We start from the raw sequence: 19,329 nt of genomic DNA, 5'->3' as shown, positions 1-19,329 counted from the left end.
TCCATAAGAACATGGTAGGAAGACCATTTCATAAACTTTGAAGGCATTCTAGAAAAGTGACTACTGTAAGGAGTCAGTTGCAATATAACAATAAGAGCACTAAATTTAGAGATGGAAATCTTGAACACTGTTGCTCTTGAGTCATTTTTCAGTCATGTCAGATTCTTCACGAGATACTAGAGTGGTTTGCTATTTTGTTCTCCAGTTTATTTTACAAATGAGAAAACTGAGGTCCAGAGTCACACAGCTAGTGTTTGTGGTCAGATTTGAACTCAAGTGTTCCTTACTCTGGGCCCATCACTCCCATCCACTGTGTCACCTAGCTGCCCTACCGTTTATTTCAAAGTTTGATTGCAAAATACTTTAAGGTTTAAAAAGTTCTTTACAAACATGATCTAATTTGATCCTCTTCCTACCCTCTCTGAGTTCAATATTATCCCATTTTACAAATGGAGAAGTTCAGGTTCTAAGAAGTCCAAAGGCTTACTCATGGCTATGGAGCTAGTAAAAGATGGAGTCAGATTATGATCCTTGCTGTTTCTCACCTTAAATTCATATCCTCCTTGCATGACATCACACCCATGGGCAAGTCACAGAATCAGAGAATTTCAGAGTTAGAAGAGTCCTTGGAGGCCTTTTAGCCCAACCTCACACTGACCAAGGATCCCTTCTACAACATAGCCTGTTGTCTAATCTTCACTCAGAGATTATGGGGGAGGAAGAATCTGTTTTCTCTCAAGGCAACCTATTATACTTTGACTAGTTCAGGAGTTTCTCCTTATATCAGTGAGTCAATCAGTCAACCAGCTTTTATTATGCACTTAATTCTGCCCCACTAGAGCCAAACAAAACAAGTTTAATCCTTCTTCCAAGGGAAAGTCTTTCATATACAGGGTGTCCCAAAAGTCTTAGTATAGTTTTCTGTTATCACTTCTCTCCTCCCTCCCCTCAAATTTTTCCTCAGTCTAAACTTCAAAAAGTTCAACTCTATTATAGCATGTTAAGGCCCTTTACCATTTAGATTGTTCTCCCTTGTGTACTCTCAGCTGTGGAAATATCTTAATATGCAGCATCCAGCAAGCAAAGGAGGAAACAAGCATTTATCAATTGCTTAGTCACTTTGCTTCCAGTGCAGCCTAGCCAGAGCAGAATACATCAAGACTTTGACTTCCCTAGTCCAATTTTCAATTCCTTTTCTTGATTTAGTCTTAGAACTCAGTAGCTTTGGGGAGAAGCCAGATCACACTGCTAACTCATATCAATCTTGTGTTTGTCCTTCATTTTCGAAGAGGACCATGACATCAGAGAAATGATGACATGACTTGCACTTGACTTTGTTTTAAGGGAGGGCTGTGCAATAGTCCACTAAAAGCTCTTTTCTCACATAAACTACTTACTAGCCACATTTTTCTCCATTTTATATTTCTGAAGTTGTTTTCTTGAACCCTTGTAAGACATTACATTTATCCCTAGCAAATTCAGATTCAGTCTAAGTTCTAGCCTTGAGATCTTTTTGAATTCTGATTCTGAGATCTAGTATGCTACAATATCTCCTACTTTTGTAATCAATCAATCAACATTTATTAAGTGCTTCCTATGTGCCAGACAATGTCATTAATAAGCATCCCATTTATGTTAAACAGTAAAAGGCCAAGTACTCATCTATAGGTCACTTCACTAGAGACATCCTTCTGGATTAACAGTGAAGCATTAATAACAACTCTAAGACTTACTATATAACCAGTTTGGGATCTATCTATCTGTGCTATCAACTAGCCAACATCTCCATGTTGTTCCTATATGAAAAGTTGACAAATATTTGTCCATGTAAACTTAATTTAGAGCAATCAATCGCCTGATCCCCCAGTCTAGTAGATCAATGAAAAAAAAAGTAAATAAATGATTGATCCATATGTTCTTGATGTGGCTAACACGTCCTTTCCTAAATGTTCACTAACCATCACGTTAACAACAGATTCTACAAGGTTTTTTTTTCCCATGAATTGAAGTTAAGCTCACTGCCCAATAGTTTGGAAACACTGTTATTGCTATGATTATCATTATTTCTAGAATTTAAGATTTCCAAAGTGCTTAACACAAATTTTCTCATTTTTCACAACAACTCTGGGAAGCAATGCTAATATTATCTTCATTTAGTTTTTTTTTAATTTTTAAAAAATATTTAACACTTTCTTGAGTTCCAAATTCTCTCCCTCCCACCTCCCACTTCCCTGCCCACTGAGAAGGCGAGTAATGTGATGTCGTTATATATGTGAAAACATACAAACATATTTCTTTATTAGTACTGTTGCAAAAATATAATAAAGTGAGAAAACCACTTCAGTTTGCAATCAGAGTTCATATCAGTTCTTTCTCTGGAGATGGACTGCATATTTCATCATAAGTCCTTTGGAATTGTGTGGAATCATTGTATTGATCACAGAAGCCAAATCTTTCACAGTTAATCATCATTACAATATTATTGTTACTGTTTACCATGATCTCTTGGTTCTTCTCACTTTACTTTGCATCAGTTGGTATAGGTCTTATCATGCTTTTCTGAAATCATCCTGTTCATCATTTCTTGTAACATAATAGTACTCCATCACAATCATATGGCACAACTTGTTCAGTCATTCACCAATTTATGGACATCCTCTCAATTTCTGATTCTTTGCCACTACAAAAATGTTGTTATATATACTTTTGCATATGTTGGTCTTTTCCTTTCTCTTTGATCTCTTTGGGGTACAGATCTAGTAGTGGTATCACGGGGTCAAAGAGTATGCACAGTTCTGTAGCCCTTTGTCATAGTTCCAAATTGTTTTCTAGAATGTTTGGACCAGTTCACAACTCTACTAACAGTTCATTAGTATACCTGTTTTTTCTCATCCCTTCCAGCATTTGTCATTTCTGATAGGTGTGAGGTGGCACCTCAGTGTTATTTTAATTTGCTAATCAATAGTTATTTAGAGTGTCTTTTTTTTCATATGAATCTAGATAGCTTTGATTTCTTCTTCTGAGAACTGCCTGTTCACATCTCTTGGCAATTTATCAGCTGGGGAATGTTCTTATTTGTATAAATTTTGCCTCCTGTTTCCTATATATTTGAGAAGAGGCCTTTATCAGAGAAACTTGCTGTAAAAATGCTTGACATTACTTCATTACCTATGATACCTTTATTAAAATGTCATTTCTCTGATTATTTCTTTTAGTTAGATGCATTTTTGCTTTTGCTTTGACTGAGATCATAGTTGCTACTCCTACCACTTTTTTTACTTCAGTGGAAGCATATTAGGTTCTGCTCCAGCTCCTTATTTTAACTCTGTGTGTGTCTATCTGTTTCAAATCTGTTTCTCATAAACAACATATTGTTGGATTCTGGTTTCTCGTCCATTCTACTATCTGTTTCCATTTTATGAATGAGCTCATCCCTCCCATGTTCATAATTATGATTTCCGTGCATTTCCTTCCATCCTGTTTTCTTCTATTTATCCTTATCTCTCTTTTTATCCTGTCTATCCTCAAAAGTTAATTTTGCTTCTGACCATTATCTCCCTTAATCTGTCCCCCCTTTTATTATCCCCTACACCTTTTTCTTATTCCCTTCCCTTCCCCTCCTCCTTCCCTGTTGGGTAAGATAGATTTCTATACCCAACTGAGTGTGTGTGTTTATCTATATGTATGGATGGGTGTATATATGTATGTATGCATTATGTATATGTATATATCCAACTTTGCACAAATAGTTTAACCTGTCAATGCCTGAACAAGTATCTAAAATTCTGTGTTGCCAAGCTAATGATGATTTGCATTGGTAGAGACATTCAAAATGAACTCACCACCACTACCACCACCCCAAAAAATCTAAATATCTATATGTATAGATAGCTTGCTCTGACTAGATTTTTAGTTCTAATCTTGATTGCACACTCTTTCCATCCTCTCCAAATACAACACAATACCTAAAATTATCTGCCCAAAGTGGGTTCTCAGTGGTTCTCATTGACTGACATCTTCCTTCACCATCAAGTCCATCTTTTTTCCTGAAATGGTATGAATATCAATGAGTCAGCAGACAAAGATGTAGATAATAAATGTGAGACATGAAACTTATACATTTGGAATTCCAGTTTTTCTATTAACTACTGAATCAGTGAATAGGGTAGGAGCCAGGCTGGACAGTGAAGTAGTAACTATCTAGTTACTATGTTTACTGCAATGGTTATGCATTGAAATTAGAATATGGTATATATGCATGAATGTATAACAAATGTATATATAGACACATGAACACAGAAATGTATGTCATATGTGCACATATGGATGTGCACATACTATATATTATAAAGTGACAATGTTTTCTCTGTATACACACATACATACATGCCCACACACACACACACACACACACACACACACACACACACACTGAGACAACTAGGTGGAGAAGTGGACACATTGTGGGACTGGTAATCTAAAAGACCTAAACTCTAACCCTGGCATACATGCTTCCTTAGCTGTATGATTCTGGGTAAGTCACTTAATATCTCTCATAGTTTTCTCAGCTATAAAATGAGAGTAGTGATGACACCTACCTCCCCGAGTGGTTATGAGGATAAAATGAGATAATATTTATAAAGTGCTTTGTAAACCTCAAATTACTATTATTACTAATAACATTAATATTAATATTATTCATACCACAAAATAAACCTTGAGTCAGAGATTAGGAACCATGTGGACTGATATAAGCCAATGCAAGAAAGCTTAGGAACTTTGACAGAGGCAAAAAATGGGAACATGCATGGAAGCATTTTTGTCCTACTCCCTCAATCAACAAAGAGTGAGAAGTGGAGAGGTTTTCTTTCCCACAGGAGCGTGTGGTTGCACCCTGAGAAGAAAAAGGGAGAAAAAGACTTTCTCTAAAAGTTCAGCGTGATAAACATTGGTCTTTCTGTTTACAATTCTATTTTTAAATGTAAAAAGGATATTTTATCAATTCATTAAAAAGGTATTATTTCCATAATTATTCAGTTTATCTCCCTTTTGTTTATTTTTTAGCTGTGGTTAAGAATTACACAATGCAGAAATCTAATTAAAATGTGCAACATACATAAGAGGGCTTTTCCATTTTCAAAAAGTTTTCACTCAGGAGATACAACATGGAAATGAATCTAAGTCTCACTAATATTAATATAATTACATGCCTAATTCTATAAATACAGGATAATGCTATTGTAAATAAGCTATTGCCAAAGGCTTATTTAAACACCATTAACTTCATTTGAATCCTGAGTTAATTTTAACAACCATTATGCTTTATTCCAGATTTAGTTAATCCTATCAATATATTTTTCCCTTTATAGAATTTGTCAGTTGCTGGTAGGATTCTGAGTACTTTCACTGTTTGCTAATTTTACTGCAAAGATAAGCATTTAGGTTGATATAGTTGGGGCATTCCAGTCATGCAAGTCCGTTGACTTCAGTACCAGAATCACAAATTTTCAATATTGAAATGGATTTTACAGGTCATCTACTGCAAGAGTTCTTAACTTTTTCTGTGTGTCATAAGCCCCTTCTCAGAATAATATTTTTAAATAAACCAAATAATATATACAAGCTTAAAAAAAATTTTTTGAAATATAGTTGTCAATTAAAAAAAACAGCCTAAATTCTAGTCCATCCCATAGTTGCAAAAGAATGCCAACTGTGGCATATGGGCTAAAAGGTCCTACTTTTTGCTTTTTCTTACTTCTGTTTGAAGATCTGGTAATATAGTCTATTGTATTCTTAGCTATCTCTGTTAGAAAGTTTTTCCTTAAATCTCTCAAAATAATACAATGTAAAATAGCAAATAGAAGACCTGGCCTTGGAGTCAAAAAGACCCAGGTTCAAGTTCAGTCTGTGGTACATACCATTTGTATAATCATAACAAATTACTTAGCCAGTCTGCCCCAGGTAGCTGTCTGAGAAAATGAATTATGGAACATTTGTCAATCTGTACTGTAGAGTGGAGGGATTTTATATAATACTTGAAGGTACATAAAACACCTTCACAACAAGATGAAGTGACTAGGGCTTGGTCAGTGCTACCCAACTAGATATCTTAGATTTGGGATTTAAAAAAAGTAAAATTCTTAAGACTGTTTACTATAATGCCTCTTAAAAGGGTTGACTTTAGAGGTCATGGAACTAAATGCCTAGCTAGAATTCTTTTGATTTCATCCTATTAATCTTATGTCTTTTATATTTCATCTTTCCCAAAGACTAAGCACATGATGGTCCCAGAAAATACGCCAAAATGAAGAACGCTAAAATTTTTCTAATGACTTTAGTTTGGGATTTATTGCGCACACACACACACACACACACATACACACACACACACAGAGGCTAAATGTGGAGAGGGAAAAATTCAGTAATCTAGAGAGTTCACATATTCAGTCTTGCAAACTTTTCACAGATCACATATTGATCAATGAAGATGGTGTACCAGGGTGGCAGCTGGGAGATCTGAGTTCTAGCTTGAGTTAAGCTGACTAGTTTGCTTTGTGACCTTGAGCAACTCAATATACCAGTCTTAACCTTGGTTTCCTAATCTATAGAATGAGAAGAGTCACAGGGATGGGGAACCTATGGCCTTGAGGCTATACATGGCCTTCTAGAACAAATCCTTTTATTAAGGAGATTTGTTCTATGAAGTTTGGATGCAGTCAAAGGCCACATGTGGCCTCAGGATCGCAGGTTCCCCACCCCTAGACTAGACAATCTCTAAGGTCTCTTCAAGCTCTGTGTTTCTATGACCCTATGACTTTAGTACTGCTAAATAGATCTACTAGCATCTACTAGCAGACAACTTTTTTACCAGTTTCTAAGATTGTAAATTGTGTTTTATAGGCTAGTTAAGTCTTTTTGCTTTCTTGCTTTTTCCTACTGTACGTTCAGCCCAGAAAAGAGAATTGGCAAGGGAGGTCCGGGAGGGTAGAAGAGTAAATAGGGTCGGAACTAAATAACTGCCATCAAGTATCTGAAGCAATCTTGTGGGGAAAGTTTAAAATCAGTTCTGCTCGGTTCCAGAGAGCCACCAGGAACAATGAATCAAAGTTGCAGATATACAGATTTAGGCTCAATATAAGCAAAACTCCTTTAACAACCAGAGCCCTCCAAAAGTAGAATGGTTATCAGAGAAGGTAGTGAGCCCCATATCTATAGAAGTCTTTCAATAAAGGCTGAATGATGTCATAATGGGAATGTTATAGCAAGGTATGGGTGGGAGTAGATAACCTTTGAAATCAATTTTAACTTTGCAATTCCCTGATTACTTCCTGTTCAAGAATCTTTTGGGGGAGTGGTGGAGGGGGGTAAGACTTCCACCTACTACATCTTCTTACGTTCTAATTCCATTTAAACTATCATGGGGGTGCAGGCACAGTTTTGTCTAAGCCTGCACTCTTACTGCTATTATCTAGTGTTTTCATGCGTATGCCTCACATGTTGAAAACATCAAAACCACTCGATAACACATGTGAATTCATAATGCTCTTCCAAATTATCCAAGAAATGTCATTTTAGGAAGTAAAAATCAATATATATATTTTGGTTCATTAGTCAAGTACATAATGGCTATTTCTAGCATTTCCTCAGACCCTCTGTTTAACCAGACTATGTAGCAATGCTTGGCCTGAAGCATTTCTATTTTTAGCTCTAATGGAACAGTCTTAAATTGCTTATTTTCTGTTTACTAAAGTCATCCAATTTGTTACCATGGAAACTATGACAAGTGCCATAGCTAACTATTTTATTAAGTGGATTGCAGATACAGCTGGAAAACTTGAAGGTGTAGCATGTCATTTTTGATACATATAGCATTACCTTCCATAAATACCATATTCACATTTATAGAAAAATATGAAATTAGTTATAAAGGAAGTCCTCTACATTTTGGATCTGGGTGTCTAAATTTCAGTTGACAGCAATTTTCAACTTATGAAGAGACTGCAAAGTTCATTATTAAACTAGTTACTTGTAATGCAGAACACATTTTCTCATACAGACAATTTTATAAATGAGGGCTAGTTTTCTAGGTTAACTCACAAAATTCAGCTCTGTTAATGGAGATGAAGCATAAAACTAGTCATACTAACCCAACTCAGTTTATATCATCCAAAGCACACATGGATTTCCTGGGCTAAATTAACTATGTATTAGAGATACAAGGCAACTAGCAAAGTCAAGGAGTCCTAGAACTTGCCTGAAGCAAGGCTATAATAACTAACATTTATGGTACACTTTAATATTTTCAAAGCATTGCATTTAGATTACTTTATGTTTTCCTCTATGAGGCCCAAGCAAAATGGTGTTAGCTTTATTTGAGGGGCCTTTGTCATAGTCTGTTCCATTATGTGAATTGAAAGAAAGGTGAGATGTTGTCCATGGATCAAGTTGAGCTAGATAAATCCTACAGTCTCTTTATTCTGACAATGAGATTCTGTGATCTGGGGTCCTGGAAATAGAAGTGAGAGTTTCCTCTGTCTTGTGTGCTTGGTCTCCCCAGGAAAAAATTTAAAATATGCCAAATTTGTCTTTGATGTCCTCTCACATAATTTTTGTGCTCCTCTAACACCCCCTAGTGCCCTTCTCCCCAAGTTCTTAAGCATCCAAGTACCCTCATATTATCTTTAAGGCTCTTACCCTCTTTTCCCCTCAGTCAAAACTCCCGTAAACATTTAGTACTCTGCTAGAGTTAGGAGGAACATAATTTGTTTGAACTAATACATAATAATATATGGATGATGGATAGCACTATAACCCTCCTAGAGGCAATCTGCACTTTTTTAAGAGAGTATTTGTTAACCCAAATGAATCTTTCATTGTTTGAATTTTTAGGCAGTGCAGGAAAATGACAAAAAACTCTTATCACCTCAGAGAAGAGGTATTTGCAGGGGGGGGGGGGGGAGGAGTGAAGATACTAATCCTATAAATCCTTCCATAGGAGACAGATTCCCTAAGGCATTCAAGTGTTTCAAAGCTACCTCTCTCCTCCCATTTTTTGACCCAAAAGATTCCCTGTGTCTTCCCTCTTTTCCTACAATAGTTACCATGACATTAATAGTGGGTTCTTTCAGTAGATTGGTATGAGGCAGTGGTAGAAGTACCCATTTATAAGTAAAGGACTGGTTGAAAATTAAGTCAGTACTAGGTAATGAGGATATAAATATTGTTTTGTTTGCCCGATTACGTTGTTGTGTAAAGCTTCCATCAGAAGGTTATCTTGTTGATTGAAGAGATCAAATTAGCATCCTTATTTTAAATTAACAGTGAATGTAATCAACAATTTAATATAGCCCTCTAATTTAATAAAGGATTTCTTTCCTGCTTCCCAGTCCCCATAGTTTAGATGAAGTGACTTGAGCAGGCTACATTAAAACCTAGGGGAAAAAAGTAATTGGAAAAAAATTGTGATACCACATTAGAACTTTCAAATTCATTATTAACTTTGAACAGGTAAAGGGGATGAGGTGGTTTTGTTGGGTAGCCATTGAGCATATCTGTCAGGATGTCTGTCAAGTCTTTGCTTTGTCCTTTAGTAGTTGTGTGAGCTCTCAGATTCATTTCACCTGCAAAATGGGGGTGATGATACTTCTACTTAGAGAAAAAACTGTTCAAACATTTTATAATCTAAGGTGGAATATAAAGGTAAGCTATTAACAATGATCATAAATTTGGTACTAAATCTAAATGTGATTACATAAATGAGCCAAATGAGTAACCACAGAATTTCAGTTGAAAGGGACCTCCATAGGCCTCTAGAAAACATACCCTCTACACCAAAACCAACAAATGGTCATCCAGTCTTTGTCTGAAGATACTTCATCTTCTTACTCTCCCCCTACCCCTACCTTCAAGAGGAACTCATTTCTTCCCAAAGTAGCTCATTCCACTTTGGGATAATTTTGACTCTTGGAATGTCTCTCCTTAAAATTTTACCTTCAAGAAATTCAGTTTTATAAATGTTAGATTAACATTTAAAAAGACATTTTTAAAAGCTGAGAATCTCTTTGTTTTTAGGGAAAGGGGTAAGTTATGTAGCGTAGTAGATAGAGCACTGGAACTAAATTGGAATCTAGTATCAGACACATTGTGAAATTCATTTTAATCTTTCTCAGACTCAGTTTCCTTCTCTGTAAAATAGTGATGATAATAATAGGACCTACCTCTCAGGGGTTGTTGTGAGGATAATTGAGATAATATTTGTACAGAGTTTCTCAAATCTTAAAGCACTATATAGATGCTAGATATTATCACTGGGGGAAATGAACTATTAGTAGTAAAAGAGAAAGCAAATGAAATTTTATATTCTTTACCTATCTGATGACAGATTCGTCTACAAAATATTTCCAAAAAAAATCTGTGTTTTTCAGATTTACATTTGTGCAGTGTGCTATATAAAATGAAATTCAGATTAATAGTAAATTGCATATAGTATACAACATTTTTTTTTGTTTGGGGTAATTATCTCAGATGGAAAATCCATAGAGATTTCTTATGACCTTGAAGTTCTGCATATTTAGGGGCTTAAAATTTGTCTTTTCTTCTTCTTAGGGTCAACCTTCATTTGTAACACTCACATAATTCCAGTGAAAAACCAAGAGGGAGTGGCTATGATGTTCATCATCAATTTTGAATATGTGACAGATGAGGAGAATGCTGCCTCCCCAGAGAGATTCAACCCAATATTACCAACAAAACCTGTAAATCGTAAGTGCAAAGAGGAAAAAAAGGAGTCTTAATGTTATCGTTGTTTCCCTGTCATTCCATTCTTTGTCATCTTTGGTGAAACTTCAAATTATGTTTTAATTTGTGGATAAAAACAGTTTCTTATGAAACTGCTAGATCAGGGGTTCTTAAACTGAGCAGCTGAATGGTTCAGTGAATGGAGCCCTAGATGTACAGTTGGGAAGACGTGTTCAAATCCAGCTTCAGACACTTAATAACTGTGTGACCCTAAGTAAGTCACAAATCTATTTGCCTCAGTCTCTTCATCAGTAAAATGGCCTGGAAAAGGAAATAGCAAGCCACTCAATATCTTTGCCAAGAAAACCCTAAATGGGACCATGAAGCATCAGACACGACTGAAATCAATCAACCAAACTGGGGACCCATAAACCTGGAAGAGGAAAAACAACATATCTTTATTTTCACAAACCTTTAACTGAATTTTAGCATTTCTGTCAATTGTGATTTAAAAAAACAAAAAACCAAAAATTCTTCTGAGAAGGAATCCATGAGTTTCACCAGCCTGCCAAAGGGGTCCATGACATAAAAAGTTTTAGAGTCCCTCCTCTAGGACATGGCTGTTTTTATAAGTAACACTTTACATAACAGGATTTTCTTTGAGTTTGCAAATCTACTTCACTTTATCTGTGTCTATATGGCACAAACTGAACTAGAGATGTGGTTATTTTATGGTCATTTGATCAAGGAAAATAATTCAAATGAAATGTAACATGGCATTGTGAATGTAGAGTTTACCTCAACTTGGATTCAAGTCTCACCTGTGAAATGACCTGGCTAAATCACTAAACTTTTAAATGCTCTAGGAACCACCCTAAGACCATATACAATGCAGAGAATATCCTAACCCTGAATTTGTCCAGAAAGTTTCCTCCCCTGGGAGCTCCCTATACAAATGAAATGAAAGGTCTAATCATTCTAAAGCTCTACTATAGCATTTCTACATAGATCAAAGGCAGATACTATATCATGTGTGGACAGATGCTCCTCTAAATTCAGCTAACATTTATCAAGCATCTATTTGTTAAAAACAAAACCAAAATGATACCAAGTACAGGAGTATAGAGGTAAAAATGAAACAATCCCTGATATCAAGAAACTTTATACTGAATTGGGATGGGGAGAAGGGTGCCAAAGGAGAGAGAAGAATCTCAAAAGATTTGTAATTTCATCAGTGTAATTATACTCTCTACCAATGAAGACCAGCATATTGTCTGCATTAATTACTGTGGCTAAAACCATTCATCACTTCATGACCAACTTCTGGAATGCACCTCTCTAAAATTTAGCTAGATGGATCAGTTTTCAGATGATGTCCAAACTATCCTCAGTCAACAAGTTAGTCAACAAGAATTTATTAAGTATGTACTATGTGCTATGTACTATGCCAAGCACTGCGCTAAGGTCTGGAAACACAGATACAAGCAATAAGAAGTTTGTTGTTGTGTTTGTCCTTCTTTCTCAAAGAGGACCATGACATCAAGATGATGACCTGACTTGCAGTTGACTTTGACTTGAGTGAGGGAGGGCTGTGCAAGGTCACCAGCCTCACTTCCTTCTCCTGAGCCATCTGGGTCCAGTGACCTGATATTCATCAGGATGACTGGAGATCACCCAGGACGCAATGGGAGACCCTGGCCCTTTTGAGCTAAGGTCTTATAGCATTCTCACTTTGAGTGAGATACACTCATTCAATTGAATAGGCTTCTTTAAGTTACTCAAGGGATAGTCCCTTTAATAAAAAAAAAAAAAATCAAACTGGGAGGGGAAGATCCTCAGAGTTCCTGAGTAAAAGAGAAACAATTACTTTTTAGTAATTACAAAGACAATAAATAAAAAGAAGGAGATGGAAAAGGAGAGCAGAAGGTACTGGGGTACATACTCCAAAACTTCCTTATGTTATAGGACCTACCAAAACTTTTACTGCATTGAAATAACCTTCAAGAGTCAATCCAAAACTTGAACCCTAAGGAGAACTGAGAAAATGCTCCTCCCTCCCTTCATTGCAGAGGTAGGGAAATATAGATACAGACTATTGTCTTATATTGCCAAATATATTACGAGTTGTCTAGTTTTGTTGAACTGCTTTTTTTGAAAATATTTTGTTGCTACTGTTAATGTTTGTGACAAGAAGTAACAAAGAGAACAGAGAGGAATTATTCAAAAATGAACGTGATATATAAAAGGCATCAATAAAAATAAGATAATTTTTAAAGTATATGAGGTCACTTCCATGTGCCACAGTGAAGAATTAGAGTAGTTCTTCAGCAAAAGATGGCAAAAATAACTGGTTCAAGAACTGTGTGACTCTTAATTTGTGTTAGGGTTTTGGTTAATACAGATCACCACACAGTGCCTATTTGTCTCTCTATTAATACATATACATGCATGCACACACACATATATGTGTACATATATGTATAACTCTATGCAATTAATATTCCTAAAAAAAAACCTGAATGACTAGAAAGTGATAGATTTATTGACTCTGGCACCCAGCTACAGGTGCCAACAATACTGGGGACATCTGGAATTTTTTGTTGTTCCATCCTTTTCAGATGTGTTCATGTCTTCGTGACCCCATTTGGGGTTTTGTTGATAAAGATACTAAATGGTCTGCTATTTCCTTCTCCAGCTCATTTTACAGATAAGGAAACTGAGGCAAACATGGTTAAATGACTTGCCCAAGGTCACACAGCTAGTAAGTATCTGAGACTAGATTTGAACTCAAAAAGATGAGTCTTCCTGATTTCAGTCCCAGAACCGATATTCACTGCACCACCTAACTGCCCACAGTTGGAAACACCTCAGTTCTTTGTGTTTTGATATTCGATCAACAGGCATTTAGCAAATGCTTTCTATGGATGAAGGACTGTGGTAAACTCTAGGAATGCAAAAAAAAGCATAAAGACATCTGTTGCCTTGAGGAAGTCTGGAATACTGCTTAGAGAAGAAGACATGGTTTGTTTGGGTATTCTCCTTCAAAGACAATTCATCCAATCAGAGCAAGGGGCCACACAGGAAGAGGATTCTTCCAAAGTGTTAGTTTCAGAGCTGGAGTGAGTTTCTAGGAAGAAGAGGTTTCTGGGGCATGTCAGAAAAGGTCCAGAGAGTAACCTAAACAGGAATGTGCTTTGTTAAATGACCACAAGGATTTCACCTTCCTAGCAAAAGAAACTACACTTGATGTTCACTTTCCCAATTCATAGTTCATAGAATCATGGGATTTAGGGGTCTTGGAGATTGCCTAAACCACCCAGTATCACGCAGGTTGTAAGAGGCAGGACTGGCATTTGAATGCAGGTTTCTGCAGCCAGATGCAAAGTTCTTTGCTTAATTACAGTATACTAACATTTGCATTTCAATAAGTTAAGGGAGAGAGAGACAGAGACACAGAGAGAGAGAGAGAGAGAGAGAGAGAGAGAGAGAGAGAAAAAGAGAGAGAGAGAGAGAGAGAATGGCATAAATATCTAAAAACTGAAATTACAAATATGAAAAGCAGGTCTGGTCCCAAAAGGCCCTCTTTTAAGATGAAGTGCAAGGTCATGAAATCAAACCTTCAATGGTTGGAAATATTAGTTTAGTCTAAGGCTATATCTCATATATATACTCAGCGATATCTAAGTGACAGTTTAATGGCTTATTAAAGCAATATTGGGCCACATTTACTAATGTGCTTGGTTTCCAATATTTTGACTGTTTTGCATCTAAACAATGCCACACTTGGGGCTAATGTCTATCACATTCTCTAACTCATCAGTCCTCCATGTGACATTGTTTGGAAAATGAATGATTAAGTCACCAAAGAGGAATGTGCTGAAACCCAAGCTTGCTCTCTTAACTCGTTTGTTGTTTTCCCTTTCTTAACTAACTGTAATATACTCCCCAGTCAAATTCAGCCATTCCAGTGTGATTCCCCAGAGGAAAGCCCTGGTAATGCCAGCTACTGTTTTGGCACAGCATGTGCTGTCAGGAAGAGAGGTTTTCTTCTTTTAAAATCCCCATCTCCTCCCCCTGGAGCAGTCTCCTTACCCAGTCCATCAAGATTTGGAAAAATGCCTCCTAGTTAGTAAAGTACTAATTTCAGATCTGGTATGACATGGGAACTTGGAACCTCAACCTCTGAGTGGGTCATAATCTACACAGCAGTCTTCCAGGATAGAAAGCATGGTTTCTGTGCATTTCTGTTATAATTAGACAGTGCTAAAAATATAATATCTTTTGCCTATGTGGCTGCAGATTTGATAAAGATTCCTTTCTTTAGCTTGTGAACAAAAGAGGTTTCCCTGTTCTTCAGCTGTCATTCTGATCAGGGAAACACATTTTGTAAAGGAGTAGCTGGAAGTGAGTACAAATGTGGAGATAACACTTTCCAGAGCATTACATAAAAGCCCTATTATTTGCAACCAGTGCACTGCCTTTGATTACATCCTTCAATCATAATATGATGCAGGCTTACATTTATTCAAAATTTCCCCTGACTACCCTGTCATGCTAGAGAAATGGCTGATAGCTCTTTCCTTTCATCTTTATTTCATATCAAGCGGAAAAATAAAAGGGAGACAAATTATGTTTGGTCACTTCCAACACTATCTTGTTTGTACTCCATGTTGTTTTGTCTATTAAAACTTTACCATTGAAGTCCTTTTTTAGATATAGTTTTATTTATTTTATTAATTCATTTATTTTTGTCATGTATCTTCACTATTCAAATAGCATCATAGATCTATTGCTGAATGGGACCACAGGTTCCCTCTGTTCTAAACCGTGATCTTTCCAGATGAGGAAACTGAAGACAGGGCAATTAAGTTATTTGTTTAAGATTAAATAAGTACTTACCAAGTGTCAGATATAAGATCTGAACCTCCGTCCTCCGATTCTAGAACCAATGTGCTTTTTGCTTTGTCATGAATGTGAAAGATTTATATTGACAGTTTTAAATAATAGACATTGAATATGCAGAAATTTTGTTGTTTGTTTACTGATTACCTGTAATCTCATTCCCATTTGGAAATCTCAGTGGAGAAGCACAACTAATGGTTTTAGAAATTTGCCTAGGGCATTCACTGAAAGGACAAATTGAGCAGTATATGTCAGAGAGAGAATTTGAACCCACGTCATCTTGACTTCAAGGCCATCTCTCTGACCACCACTCCAGGCTGATTTTCAACCCAGATGCAAATACCTATTAAAATAATAAAATGCCAGCAGTTCTCCTATCTGCAGTCTATGGAGAGGTATTTTGTTTTTGTTTTTTTTTATTGTAATGTAATGGGAAAAGGATTGGCTTTAGAATCAGGAAATCTGGATTCAGATTTCAGCTCTGAACATGAATAGGTCATAGGACAGAAGTCTCAATTTCGGCTTCATCTCTAAAATAGCTCTGATAATACTAATTCAACAAACTTCTCAGGGCTATGGTAAAGAAAGGTCTTATACCTTAAAGCACTGCACACCTGAGCGGTTATTATTCCTCAGTTTGATGTCCTGGAAAGACTGTGTTTTGGCCTCAGGTGATTGGAATTCTAGTTCTGCCACCTAGTTATCTTTATGACCTTGGGCAAGTTATAACCTCTGGATTGGTGTTTTGGGTTTTTTTAACCATAAAACAAGATGGTGGGACTAAATGGTGTAAATGATCCCTTGATCCTTGATTCAAGGTTCCATGATTCCTTGGCTAAAGGTCCAATCACCATCAATGCAGACATTGTTAAGTAGATGGTCTTCATAAATATGTATATCAGAAAAATATATCATTTAATAGTTAATTTAGAGGGAAGAAGGTGATTATCACACTTTATGAATTCAACAGGATGGGCTTTCAGACAATAGAAACACAAACCATATTCCCTTTTTCTACTTCGTAGAACTTGCAAGAGCTTATATTCCAGTGGCACAGCTTTTGAAAATCCAGTGATATGCCCCTATCACAATGAAGCACTGGAGTAAAGTTTTGTGGGGGAAATGTAGATTATAATACAACATAATGACAAAGGACAAGAAAAGTGGGACTTCACTTCATCAAATGCCCTCACAATGTAACACCTTATAGGAGCTATAGGTGGGATCCAGAAATAGTGTGGAATAGCCAAAACCCACGTGGTATAGGAGTCTCACAGTTCTCTAATAATGAGGAAGATTCAAATTAAAGTAACTCTGGGGTTCTATCTCATACCCATCAAAGAAAGAAGTATGATGCAGTGGATGGAGCCCGCACTTGGAATCACAAAAGTCTAAGTTCAAATTCAGCCTCAGACACTCACTAGCTGTGTAACCATGGGCAAGTCACTTATCAACAGTTTGTCTCAGTTTCCTCAACAGTCAAATAGGAATAATAATAGCTCTTAACTTCCAGGATCATAGTGAGTATCAAATGAGAAAATATTTGAAAAGCACTTTGCAAACACTAAAGCACTATAACATATAAACACTACCTATCCTTATCATCATCATCATCGTCAAACATCGTCAGATTACAAAGATGCCTCAAAAGAAAAATGACAAATGTTGGAAGGGGCTGTAGAAAAATAAGCATATCAAGGCACTCTTGGTTGAGCTGTGAATTGGTTCAAGCATTCTGGAGAGCAATGAGAGATACCCCAACATGTACTAACCCGCATACCTTTTGATCCATTGATACTACTACCAGATCTATACCCCATAGAGGTCAAAAGAAGAGGAAAAATATCAATATGTAGAAAAATATCTGTAGCTATTTTTTTGCTAGTAAATAACTAGAAACTAAGTGGGTATCCATCCACTGGGGAATGGCTGAACAAGTGATGGTATGCAATTGTAATAGAATACTATTGTGCTATAAAAAATGATGAAAGGGGATGATTTTAGAGAGACCTAGGATGTTTTGTATGAACTGATGTAAAGTGAACTAGGAGAGCAATTTATATAATGACAACAGCATTGTAAAAATAAACCACAATTCCAGAAGACTCATGATAAAGCATGCTACTCACGTCCTAAGAGAGAGAGAGGTTCTGAACTCACGTTGAAGACTGAGAAACATATTTTTTCACATAACCAAGTTTTGTTTGAATATACATGTTCATTAAAAAAAGAGTTTTGCTTTCTTCTTTTCAATAGGGAAAAAGTCATGAAATAAAACAGATATTTATTCATTTAAAAAAATTAAGGGGAAAATATAATATGCTTCCATTTGTATTTGTAATCACGAAATTAATTGATGACTTTAAGAACTTCCATCTTAATAAGTAAAGAGAAGTGGTTTTGCAATATTATAAAAACATTTTACCTTAAATGCCAGAGAGACAAACTAATGAATAACTAGATAGGCAATTTTTTGGTCAAAGCAGAGGATTTGATCAAATGAAAAGATAAAAAATTTGCCTTGAACATAAACATGAATAGAAGCAAAGCTATCACATATGATCACATTTTCTTTGTGTTTTTCCTTGCACTACCCCAAAGGACTAACTTGAGTTTATACCCCTAAGCAAGGGGCAGCTATTAACAAATTAATTGGGTCATAATTATACCCTTCTTGTTAATTAAAGACAATGATCTGTTTAAACCAATTTTATCAGCATTATGAGTGCCTGAGTTCACAAGAATTGGAAGTAGACATGGCTTACATTTTCTAACACTAGAGTATAGTCTCCATAATTGGCTTAGTTTTCAGGGCAAAAATAGAATACTTTTTACATTAGTAATAATAATAGTTAGCATTTATTATAAAACTTACTGTGTGCCAGTCACTGTATTCAGTTCTTAACAAATATCTCATTTGATCCTCACAACAACTCTGGAAGGTAGGTACTATTTTTATCTCCTCTTTACAATTAAGGAAAATGAAGCAAATAGGTTAAGTGACTTGCCCACACAGTCCAGTAAGTGTCTGAGGCTGGATTTAAGCTAAGGTTTTCTTGACACCAGGCCGACACCTTGCTGCCTAATTTTATGTTGTCCTTGTTGTTTAGTAGTTTCAGTCACGTCCAACTCTTTGTGACCCCATTTAGGGTTTTCTTGGCAAAGATACTGGAGTGGTTTGCCATTTCTTTCTCCAGTTTATTTTAAAGATGAGGAAACTGAGGCAAACAGGCTTAAGTGACTTATCCAGGCCTACATAACTAGTAAGTATCTGAGGTCAGATTGGAACTCAGAAAAATTAGCCTTCCTGAATCCACGCCTGGCATTCTATCTACTGTGCCACCTAGATGCCGTAAGTTTATCCTTTTTTTTTCCACAACAGAACTACAAGCAATATCCCATTGAATGGATTGGTTAATAGAGGGAGCATGACATAGTAAATAAAAAGAAGTGAAGAAAATCTGAGTTCAAGTCCTATTTTTGACACATAACAACTACATCTCCCTGAGCAAGTCACTTAATTTCTTGGTGTTCTAAATAGCTCTCTAAAACTACACATTTCAGAGAAGGTGCTAACCTGCACTGGTGGAGGAAGTGTTTCACAGGATATTCTTCTACTAATGTAATCATAGATCTAATCCCCCTCCATATTTATTCATATCATCCAAATTGACTAAGATTCTAATGTTT

At 36.2% G+C, this 19,329-nt stretch overlaps 1 protein-coding gene across 1 annotated transcript in view; it reads left to right on the top strand.

The window, feature by feature from the left end:
* KCNH7 (potassium voltage-gated channel subfamily H member 7) overlaps positions 1-19,329 on the top strand; it is a 632,488-nt gene that overhangs the window by 404,531 nt on the left and 208,628 nt on the right. Inside the window, exon 3 of the mRNA XM_072612165.1 lies at positions 10,606-10,761. Within this exon, the coding sequence (XP_072468266.1) occupies positions 10,606-10,761 (156 nt within the window). The remainder of the gene's footprint in view (positions 1-10,605; positions 10,762-19,329) is intronic.

This window comes from Notamacropus eugenii, chromosome 5 (assembly GCF_028372415.1).
Source record: "Notamacropus eugenii isolate mMacEug1 chromosome 5, mMacEug1.pri_v2, whole genome shotgun sequence".
Classification (NCBI taxonomy): Eukaryota; Metazoa; Chordata; class Mammalia; order Diprotodontia; family Macropodidae; genus Notamacropus; species Notamacropus eugenii.
Note: the sequence above shows the minus strand (reverse complement) of the source record. Positions and strands in the feature narration are given on the sequence as shown.